We start from the raw sequence: 12,052 nt of genomic DNA, 5'->3' as shown, positions 1-12,052 counted from the left end.
GTGCAAGTATGGCGTTAGCACTTGCCTAACACCCTGTGTAACCAGCAGTGGCTTATCAGTGTGCACAGGATTATTCCTGAGGTTATTTTTGTTTAGAAAAGTACCTCACTGTGTCAACAGTTTGAATCCCAAGATGACACAGACTAAAATTCTCTATTTACAGGACTGTAATTCCAACAGGTTAAAAAAGAAAGGCTCTATTGAGAATAAAATAAGTAATTGTCATGCCTCCAAATTCTGCCAGTCATGACATTACTGTCTTTTTTTGGCTTGTTCTGATTTCAGTCACTCCTACATTGGAATAATTGTTTTTCCCTCTGTTCTTCTCATGAATGCCTCAGCAGGTAATCTGCAGCTACAGCATGTGTAATTATACCTTACCATTGAATCAGTTTTTTGGTTTTGCTATTTCTGGGGAGAGAACATTTTATTAGCTGCTCCCACAGGAAAGAAAAGTATTACAGCAGCAGCTAACACAGAACATCACTATACCCTACAAGGAAGGATGAGGAGGCACTTGGAAATTTCTCACAAATGTTTTTTCACCAACTGTGCATGTGTAGTTGCACATTACCAACTGGGAAGTAATATAGATATATTGATGTTTTATGAGAGGAAATTGTTATTTATAGTGGTATGGGAAATAGTAAAACAGTTTAATTTAGTATACGCTTACAAATCAATGGAGTCAGGTGAGATGCAAGTTAATTAGTGCATTATTAGCCTCATGTTTAATGCCCTTCTGCACTTTCAAGTCATGGCATAGTGTCATTGCCATTGTACCTTCATTGCCATTGTACCTTCTTCCAAGTCTTTATGGCCTAAGCTGGGACGATTCTATACTGGTGGCTTTCCTCTAGAATTTAATTTCATTGAGTGATTTTAATATTGCAAGACTGATTTAGTAATCTAACAAAGATTAGAGGAAGACCAGTGAGGGAGAGCAAGGGGTTGTTGTGGTGGCACAGAAGTGAGTAGATGACTGAGATGGGTTCACCAGGATGGATCCAGCGTGTTCAGGCCACAGGTGTGAAGGCCAGATACCTTTATGTGTGTGACAGCACCTTATGTTGTAAGTCAAGCGAGTGAGGCAAAAGACTTGGTTGAACAGGGAATTCTTCAGGAGCTCTTGCCTCAGGCTTTAACAATGCTGATAGAATTTGGGCTACAGTGCTGTGGAAAGGGACCTGGGGGTGCTGGTGGATGGCAAGCTGAATATGGGCCAGCAGTGCCCTGCAGCCCTGGGGTCATCAGGCACATCACTGCCAGCCGGGCAAGGGAGGTATTGTCCCGCTCTGCTCTGAGCTGGAGTGGCCTCACCTCGAGTGCTGGGGCAGTTTTGGATGTTACTGCTACTAAAAGAGAAATTAAACTGTCAGGCAGTCCAAAGAAGGGCAGTGAAGATGATGAAGGGTCTGGAGAGGAAGCTGTGTGAGGGGGGACTGAGGGCACTTGTTCTGTTCAGCCTGGGGGGAGACTGAGGCTCACTGAGTTACAATGTCCTCATGAGGGGAAGAGGAAGAGCAGGCCTGACCTCTTCTCTGTGATGACCAGAACCCAAGGGAATGGCCTGAAGCTGAGTCAGGGGAGGCTTAGGTTGGATATTAGGAAAAGATTCTTCACAGAGGTGGCTGGGCACTGGAACAGGCTGCCCAGGGAAGTGGTCACAGCACCAAGCCTGACAGAGTTGAGGAAGTGTTTGAACAATGTTCTCAGACACACAGTGTGATTCTTGTGGTGTCCTGTACAGGGCCAGGAACTGAACTTTGATGATCTTTGTGGGTCCCTCCCAACCCAGCATGTTGTATTTTATGACAAGGTCTTTAGGCACAGTGCAGGATTAACAAGACTGATCAAGCTAAGTGTAGCTTATGGTAATGGAGAGAAAGATAAAGCCATAAAAGATGGTCAGCACAGTACATTGCTCCATGAATACTAAACCACTGGTGGTCCTGTTTTTCAGTCTCCTACTTTTGTACTTTTTAAGACAAAAAAGTGATTTCTTTTACTTCCTGTTCTTAACTTAAACTTGGCAATGTAGTGATTGATGTGTGGATTATTTATTGTACCTGGCAATGAGATAGACATGCTTGGAAGAAAGCTGAATGAAGCCATAAGCCTTCAGTGACCCTTGACATGTGCTACCTCCAAGTGACACAGGTGGAGAATGGTTCCTGCAGTTCAGCAGCACACCATGCATAGTTTAATAGTACACTGTAAAAGTTTCATAGTTCATGAAGATACATGCAAAATTAATCCCTGCAGAACAAAACAATTTAAAAAGTACATAATGAAGCAATTAGCTAAAAGAGGAAGAAAAGTAATGACAATTTAATTTGGGAAGAATCTTTACATGTATTAGGTTTTCAATGAGAGTGTTTTATGAAGGCACAATTAATGTAAAATGAGGCCTGTGAGGCAATTAATGATGACTTCAAAAGTTAGATTTCAGGGATAATTTACATTTTAAAAATGAAGAGCAGCTCTAGTTATGTTAAAGTCTTTTATTTTCCTTTTAAAAAGCCTTTTAGATTGTAGGGGTGTGTTTTTGGAGGTTACTAACAGTTTCACATTAAAATATCAACTTGGTTATGGAAAAAAGGCTGTTCTTCCATACAAATAAATAGGTTTACCTGAAAGTATGACAGGATTACCTTAGTGAAGGTAATTCGAATTCAGTGAAGGTAGTACCTAAATAAATATTAACATATTTCATCCAGTGGGTGTAGTTTCTAGCTCTGCAGAGACAGATACCCAACAAATGTGCACAACAATCCAAAATCTTCCAGGGTGTGATTGAAAACCCACTGATAGCAACTAGAAATATGAGCAATGATTTCAGTGATCTTTGTGTCTGACAGCTCTCTCTGTCCTTTCTGCAGTCACCTGTCAAGATACCAAAATAAAAATGGAGATTCAAAATTACTATGGTATTGAAGGAAAGTAGCTTATTCATAATTGTCTGGAAAACATCAAGCTCATTACTGATTATCAGTAAACAATTAATGGTAATGACAAAGGCTGACAAGATTCACAAGTAGTTTTTACAATAAATTGTTCCCAAAAATATATTTCAAAAATAGTGGAAACTAATTACTTTGTATCCACAGTAGTAATTAATTTACTCTGACTGTTTTTTTTAACTTCAGGGCATCTTTAATGAGTACTTCTAATTTTGTAATTTGCAACCCTCACAGAAGCTAGAAATTACTTCAGCTTTTTGAGAAATCACTTAATAATTAAAAGGTTTTTGTTTGCAGTCCAAATGAGGTGATGGTATCAAACAAGGTCACATCAGCTCTTGGTGAAACTGCATGCTCTGTGTAAATTTAATGAGTGCAGTACATGCTAATAAACTGCTCTATGACTTGTAGGGTTTATTTTTTTATTAGATTAAGGTTCTATAACATAAAAAGAACACTCAGTGATTAAAGAGATAAAAAGAAACTTCTAATGAAGAAGTGTTATATCATTTTATAATGAAGAACAAATTAAATACTCGAGAAAGGGATCGGCTTCAGAGTTGGAATTGTTTTGATTAAACATGCAAATTCAAATACATTTAAATGAAATTGGAGAGGATTTACTAAACAATGTAGTCAAAGAGGTTTTCCAGATGTGAGTAGAATTTGTTTAAAAGCACTTGTAACCAGATTGATTTGGGTATTTGTAGTGAAGTGTGAGTGACACATGGCTCTGCGAGCGCTGTGGGATGACTGGTGGGAGTGAGTGAGGGGTGACAGGGGTTTCAGGACTTCACAAATTGCTCTAAGAAGCTCCTCGGTGTTTTCCTGCTCCTGTAGCTGCCTCCCTTGTGCCACCCCCCTGGGCTGCCCCATGCTCAGGTCCTGTACCCCTGCAGCAGAGGGGGAGTCACAGCTGAGCTGTTGTGCCACCACCCGTGTCCTCTCCGTGGTTTTAAGTTGCTCTCCTGGCTCTCCCAGTGTGGAGCACCTGTTTTCTATTTACTCTGAGGTGCTACTTTAACCTCGGTAAACATAAATTCTCACAGATTTAGGGCCATAATTATAACGATGTGCCAATAAACATTCAGTAAATTAACAGCGTGAAGTGCTTAGAGCTTGGACAGATTGCTCACAAGCCGCAACAACTGAAGATTTAAAAGGGAGTTTTCCCTCCATTCCCCCTCACCCTGACTCCAATAGATTCTCTGTACTCATTTAATGTACCTGTCATCTCTCCTTTGATTTGCTTAGTTTAGGTCATGGGGTATGGTGATTTTTGTCTTTCAGCTCTGTAAGTGTCCGCCTTGGCACTGCTACTGTTTCTTTGGACTTAGAATTTTTTTATGGAATTTTACTACCTTTGGGTAGTGATGAAGGAACAAGCAACTCTTTCAAGAAGAGAGATCTGTCTAAGCCCTTCTTGGGGCTGTACCAAATATATGAACCTCCTCAGGAAATTCAAGAATAAAGAGCCCTTTCTCAGGCTGCCTTGGAAGGGAACATTGAAAACGCACTGAAGTGGGCTCAGGGCTCTTTGGAAGGGAAGCTCCACTTGCTGTGTTCTTTTCTTGAAATACTGTTTTTGCAATGTAAACCAGCAGGACCAGAACCTCAGGAAATTCCTCCAGAGTAATGCAAACCTTTTGCCTATCTGAGACTCCAGCAATCATGGACAGTACTCCCAAAGATACATTGATCACATTTCAAAACTTTCTAAGGCAAAGTCTGAGGCCTGTTGGTACAGTTTTGCAATTGATGCTTTTACAGCATGATGTGTGAATTACTATTTATTGTGTCACAGTGATGAAAGCACATGTTATTTTTTACAACTGCATGTGTATATTTCAAGATTTGGCAGAATATTGAGATTATTATTGGTAATTTCCACTGTTTGCCTGTTACAGGTAAATTATCTTCATGGACAACAGGAGAAGTTGCTGAATTTCCTTTTAACCATGGTTTAGGAAATTAATCAAGTGTTTTCCTTGCAATTTGTACAAGTAGGTTAGTCATTAAGTATTACTGATTGCAGTCACAGTATGCTCAGAGATACAGCATTTTACTTCAAACCATTCCATGTGGTTTGAAAAAGTCTTTGAAGCTTTTATCTTGCTAAAGCCATGGGTGATAATTTGAAAAAGCTCTACTGATTTTTAACTTTTGTATATGTTTATAGCTATCAAATAAAATAGCAGTCCAGGAAAACTAGAAGAGTGCTATTCAGTGAGGATAAAGCCTAAAGAAAGATTGCTAATGACAGCAAAAAATAGCTGCAAAGTCCACAGGGGAAATGTGTGAAGCTGCGAGGAACTAACCCCTCAGTTGCTATTCCTTCTTGTCTACAGGAATTTTATTAGATGAAGAACAGGCCAGTCTAAAAGGCTTCTCAGCTTCCCTCTAGGTGGAGTCTTTGATAAAATGTATTTCTTAGTATTAAAATATTAATTTTAAAAAACCATAAAAATTGTATCTGACTGAATGGTATTGGTCAGGGTAATTAGTCTTTCATGTGCAGTTCTGATGTGAGATTTATACCATATCAAGGTTTTTATCTTGAACAACCATCCAGCTATCCACAATAGCTCCAACACAATGGTTAGGGCACCAGGGATTAATGTTGATGAAAATCTCTTTCATTCCTTGACTGGAGATTTTGCATATTTTAGGGAGCTGGGGTTCCTGACTTCCATCAGATTTCAGGAGAGCATCATGTTATTTTAAAGTCCTACTTTGATGCCTGCTACCTACATTTCTGTTTGGTTTTTTCAACCACTTACCACTCCCTAAATGCAATGAAACATTTGGATAAAAAAGAGATTTCTTGCCGGACTGTAATCCCACTGCCAAAGAACACTGGGAGGGAGAAGGGACATTGGCTCGTCCCATATGTGACCAGCTGAGCATGTCAGGATTGTGCATCCTGCCTTTTTAAAGCATTGCCTCTGCTTCCACTCAGCAAGGTTTCATAGCCTGTATCTAAGGTCATGCTCCTTGTTGAGTGCTCTCGCTACTTTTTGTGCATTTTAGGAAATTTTTGCTTGGAAATAATATGGTTTTGAAACTGTTTAATGCAACTTAGCAGTTCTGTATTGATAGCTAATTAGTTGAAAGAAATTAACTAGTCTTTGAAAATAGAACAAAGACTGACAGTGTCTGGGAGAAAGCAATGGCCACTGGAATTGATTAACTGGTGTTTATTCAGATAGTGGGTAATTTTTATTTGTAAATTCTGTTAAGGACTTCGTCCTCTCAGGTTGTTTTTTGAAAGCATCTCACTTCATTTTAAGTCAAATCATAACTGAATCAATGTTGAAATTATATGTGACCCTGCTCTTCCAAATTTCAGTTCCTAGAAATTTCCTGGGAAGTTCAGCTTATTATAGACTAAGCACTTTTGGGCTCAACTTGTTTTCAAGACAGCATTGAGACCTAGCTCTGAAAATCCCACAAAAGATTTGGTGATCACTTGCTGGCCTTGGCTCAAGGTCATCCCTGGTTGGAATGAGCAGAGGCTGGGCAGAGCACACAGTGCATGTGTATTGTGAATTGCCCTGTCCTGGGCTAAGTTATGACCATCTCTACATCTTCCTTGTCTTTTATGATACTGATTTAGGCAGTGTACAGTGAGTAACTCTGAAACAATTTATAGCTGGATGTCCATGCTGTACTGAGAAATTATTTGGACTGAAAGGAGGCGTTGTGTGAGCACAGCCTGGTGGTACTTTGCATTTAAGCTCTATTAGGAGATGTAGCTGGACCATTTGTAATTAAATGTCTGACAGACTATTATTTTGTTAGATCATTAAACTGGATTGCCCACTTAATATGATATTTAGAAAGACAGGACACACATTTTGTTTCTGGATTATTTACTTTTGTGCCACATCAGTTGCACATTTATTTTTTAAATATTTATGACTGTCTCAGTTTTGCCCTGATTTTGATAATGATTGTTTATTTACTCTAATGGTCTTCCAGGTTCTGGAGACAGAGATGTGCTGATGTCTTTTCAGCTCCCTTTTTGATGGTACAGCAGGTTCATGGGTTAGCTCCCTTCCCACAGATCTCTGCAAACCAGGGCTCTATCTCTTCTCCCAGCATATGCTGAATGCAATTAGGCACCAGTTCAGAAAAACGCTTTGTAAACATTCTGAATTCGTGCCACATTTTCTGGTCTCAGGAGCTGCCAAATGCCTAAATGCTGTATTCAAGCCAGATGTCTAAATATATAAAATGAATGACTGAACAAAGTGCCTCCTTAGTAGAGCGTATGCCTACAGGGTGGACAGATCTGAGGGGCCTGAGATCAGCTCCAGAACAGGATGTTCTTCCAGCCCACATCCCTGGCCACCAGGAGAGACACCAGAATATGACCTTCTGGATGAGTGTACAAGAAAGAAGCACCCTTGCTCTCATTTTTTGTTCTCTTAGTATGAGGTACCAAGCCTCAGGAGTCTCTGCTGGCAGTATCATGAGGCAAACTGTCACTTCTCAGTGAGTACACCTGCCTCTGGGATACCCAGGTACTTGCTCAGCAGAATCAAACAGTTTGGGTACATCTGGTCTTTCACCTGAGCAGCATCTACTCAACCATTATGAATGGGCTGCCTTGATCTTGTTAGGAAGCTTACATGATACAAGATACACAGGAAAAGAGATGCTATGTAAAATAACGTGTGTACTTCACTGACTCTTAAATTTGCCAAAGTGGTTTTCTCTTTTTTTGAAAGCAGAAAGAGTAAATCAGAAATGAAAGCAGTAATTATGATTAATACTGTGTACTTTAGCTCAGTTGTGGTAGTGGGCAGAACTAAAATCTAATTGAGCAGGTAGAGTAACCTATATAAAGAAGCTATATATAGTTTCTGATGAAATTTTTCACACAACATTTTCATTAGGCAGTCTCGGTCTTCATCTCTCCTTCTCAAAAAGAATAGACCTGGTCCTTTCTCAACCATGTTTAAAGTAAAGCATAAGGTGCATTTATATTCCTCATCTTCATGGAACCTGAAACCTCAGCGGTCTTAAAAAGCTGCTTGGCTTAGTTTCCCTTTTATGACAAGCTGTCTAGTTTGAGATTGTGGGTAGTGTATGTATGGTCTGGTATAGACTGTTCAGAACCTCGGAGAAAAGTTTTGCAAGGGTTAAAACTTGAACCAGGTGTTACTGTTTTGAATGCCCTGTAAATAATTTTATTAATAATCTTGAAAACAACTGAATTGATCCAGGCAGAGTGCGATGAGAGGCCACTGGTAATATAGAAACTCTGTAGTAAGGTGAAGTAGCAATAATGATTTATGGTAAGGCAAGGTAATAATCTGTTGTTGCAGGGCTCCAGCTGGATAATAATTAGCATTGACTCCATGATTCCAGAAGGCTGATCAATCTCTTTATATTACTATTACTATACTATACTTATTAAGAAGCTGATCACCCTTACAGACAGTTGGATACAGACGGATCCAGTTGGTCAGTCAATCCAAACACCATCACCAGTGGCCAATCAAGAAATCACCCTTTGGTAAACAAATCTCTGTAACACATTCCACATGTGCACGACAACAGGTACAGCAAGTGAAGATAAGAATTGTTTCTCATTCTTTTCTCTGATCTTCTCACAGCCTTCCCCAGGAACATGCCTGGGAAAGTTGTGTCTGCTGCTCTCTATGGAGAGAGCTGCAGCTGCAATAACCCTCCCCTCACAACCTCTTTATAGTCCAAGAGGTCTTGAGTGGTTATTCTCCTTTCTAGCAATGAAATAAACCAATTCCAGTGTGTTTGCTGGAGGCCAGCAGTGGTGTAGGGAGCTGCCACTAGCAGAATGTATTTTATTTTTCCCCTCTAGGTGTGGCAGTGTGGAGGAAGCGTTGAGGTTCTGCCTTGCTCCAGGATTGCCCACATCGAAAGAGCTCATAAACCATACACGGAGGATCTGACTGCTCACGTCCGCAGGAATGCTCTGAGGGTGGCTGAGGTCTGGATGGATGAGTTTAAGAGCCATGTCTATATGGCCTGGAACATTCCCCAGGAGGTGAGTCACAGAGACCAGTGCTTCCGAGTTTGGGCTTTAGATCCTTTTCATTTTGATTACTACCCTGAATTTTGATTTTTTTTCTGGTAGGATTTTATTTGTATGTATTTATGCATTTATGTCTCACAGACAGGCATAAGGTATATGCCCATACATACACAAATGCATATAAACATATATATGTAGTTGTGTCTTATTCTAGAATAATTTTTTGTGTTTCCTTAAAAATTAATTTCTTGTCACGTTCATTCTCTTCACTGATGACTCTTCATGGATATTTTAAAATAGTAGCTGCAGAAATACAGGGGGAAAAAAACATCACATCTACATTGCACATCTTCATTTGAATTTTAGTCTCCTTTTTACCATCACAGAGAACTACAATTGCATCAGATTTGTGGAGAGATCTGCCAGGGGGTGTTGACATTTATTTATGCAAGTGTGGGGTGTCTGATAAGCATTTCACATCAGAGTGAGGGTAGCTTGGTGGGTGTCATGACATGTTGCAGATTCTTGTTGCAACTCCCCACTGGACTCTTTGTCCTGATTTGTTTTCAATGGATGAGTACTGCTTGGTCCATTGTATTGAATAGATAATGTCAGATGGCCATCACCAGAGTTCAGTTTGATTTTAGCTGTTCTTCATTTCTTTAGTCAATGGTATTTAATCTGTGAACAGCTATGAGATAAAGGGCTCAGAGCAAGGGGACTGTACTTAGAATTTGTGTGATTGTTTCCACCTAGAAGCTGGGAAGCATGGTTCTATTGAGTTTGGAGTTTAACTCAGACTACAGCTCTCATCATTATGGGAAAAGCATAGTCTAGACTTAAATTAAAGGGCAGATTAGTTTTTTTCTTTAATAAAATTTCTCTAATTCGACAACAATTCAGAGAAACTGGTTTTGCTGAAATTTCTGTGTCAAGAAATAAAATGCTGTACTTCTCCTGTAGAAATGTTTGAAATGATGTTTTGTTAGAAACAAAAAATCAGCTAAATACATGAAAGCTGATGCTGGTTCAGCTGCTCTTAGTAGCTTCTTCCATCTCTCGTGATTAAAACTAGATAATTTTGGCAAAGTGGGGAAGTCATTGTCCTATTTTAGGTTGCAGCATTAGCCACATAATTTGCTATGACCATGAAAAAAATCCTCTCTAACCTTATAAGGAAAGGACTTTTCTGAAAGTCCCATATTCACAGAATCCAGACTGTCCTCTACATGTCCCTGTTTTGAGTAGTTGCACAGATGTCCATACAAGAATAAAGACATTTTTGCACAGGATAGGGTTCCTTATTTTAAGTCAAAGCAATTCCAAATGAATTTTATTTGTGATTTAAAATTCAGGTAGATTTAAATTTCAGTTTCTATTTAATATTGTTAATTATTTTCTTGAAGATTGGTTCATCTTCTTTGATTGATCCAAGTTTTAGTTTTTTGACTTGCAAACAGAACATTAACACAAAACTTAGAAATTCCTTTTGCTAATGGGGATGTACAGCACTACACACTGATTTGCATCATGTTCATCCAGAGGTGATGGTGGTGTTGCTTAATTTGTTGCAAATTTGAGATCTGAATGCAATTAGAGATCAAATTCATAAAGAATGCAACGATAAGTTGCAGCTGGACAATTACAGGAGTAATTCTCTAACTGGAAGCTAATGAATACTGGCAATGGACTGTGTAGGTAATAGAAATGTATTTAGTTACAATGGTCAGGACTTTCTATGAAATAGGTTATTCCAAAGTGGAATAAATATGGAATCTGTTTTTTTCCATGGAAGAATTCCTGGATCTCTGAGAAGTCAGATATTTCCAAAGGTTTTAGTCTTTGGGTGATAATAATAATAACAACAACAACAATAATCCAAAGGAGTCAGGTGCATTTTGCAGTGTGCCGTGACTACCCTCTTGGGATCTCTGTGGGCTTCTCTCTGAAGAACCGAGGGTTTCAAATGGAGACCTCCACTGCCGTGGTGACTTCTGCATCATTGACACTTGGATAAATAGATTCAGAAAAGCACTTGAAACCCAGAGGAAAGATTCTTCAAGTCCCAGAATCAGGAACTGTGCTTTCCATGTGTTCTGCCTGTGCTTCTGGCTTTGTTTGTTGGGTTTTTTTTCCCCATCATATTCTCAGCTTTGGGGAACACACTCTCTTGTTGGTGGTGATAAAGCCAGTGTGCTAGTGTGAGCTATTTTTCTTCTCCAGCTGCATGAAAGGATGTGATTACTGAGGCCCTTAATGCTCTTTCTTATACTGTGAACTCTGAGGAAACTGGTGCCTTCAGGGTTGCATGAGAAAGGATTTGGGAGGCAGTGGACCAATTTAGCACTTGATTCCAGGAAGCCTTGTTAATGCCTGAAGTGGAATGCTTATGTGCTGGCACCCTCCTTTCCTTCACACAAGTGTCAGATACACTGGCAAGTGCAGCCGGAGTGGTGCATGAGTGGGATTTGTTCACGAGATCCATTGATTGTCTTTCAGCACACTACAGCCTCTTTATTTAGTCATTTGCTGCAAAATTCAGAAAAAAAATTGCCACTTAAGGAGTAGTTCCACATAAAGTTTTAGGGATGATGTAGGGCTTGAGAAGGGGAGTCACCATTTTTAAAATTGTTATGTCTAATCTGTGAATGCCAGATTGCTGTTTCCTACTTTTTAGCACACTCTGCCAATGTGGAATTCAATTTTACCTAAGTTAGAAAATGCTTCCATAATAAAATATACTTGTTCCAGATTATCATTAATTCAGTGCTTTGGGATGCAGTGGTTGTTTCAGCACTTCAGAAATAGAGATACTTACACAGATACCTTTTTTGTGTAACTAAGAAAATTCAGTGCTTTCAGTGGTTTTTTTAAATCTTGTCAAAATCTTTGGGGTGTTCATGGCCCAGTAAAGGCTGTTGTTTAAGGAGATAGATTATAAGATTTCGCTATGAAAATGTATTTATCCTGTGTTTTGCTTTGAGGCAGAAGTCGTTGAGCACAGCGTGGAGCAAAATGTTTCATTTTACTTCCTGTCAAGAGCAGGCACAGATTTGCACTTAGATTT

The 12,052-nt window shown here is 39.4% G+C and overlaps 1 protein-coding gene across 2 annotated transcripts in view; it reads left to right on the top strand.

Annotated features, from left to right (window-relative positions):
• The window catches only part of GALNT18 (polypeptide N-acetylgalactosaminyltransferase 18), a 211,073-nt gene that overhangs the window by 146,647 nt on the left and 52,374 nt on the right, over window positions 1-12,052 (top strand). For both annotated transcript variants that reach the window (XM_039725019.1, XM_039725018.1), the window contains exon 8: window positions 8,812-8,997. In XM_039725019.1, coding sequence (XP_039580953.1) covers window positions 8,812-8,997 — 186 coding nt within the window. The remainder of the gene's footprint in view (window positions 1-8,811; window positions 8,998-12,052) is intronic.

This window comes from Passer montanus, unplaced genomic scaffold (genome assembly GCF_014805655.1).
Source record: "Passer montanus isolate IOZ18808 unplaced genomic scaffold, ASM1480565v1 scaffold54, whole genome shotgun sequence".
Lineage (NCBI taxonomy): Eukaryota > Metazoa > Chordata > Aves > Passeriformes > Passeridae > Passer > Passer montanus.
The sequence above is the reverse complement of the archived record's forward strand: the minus strand, read 5'-3'. Positions and strand labels throughout refer to the sequence as shown.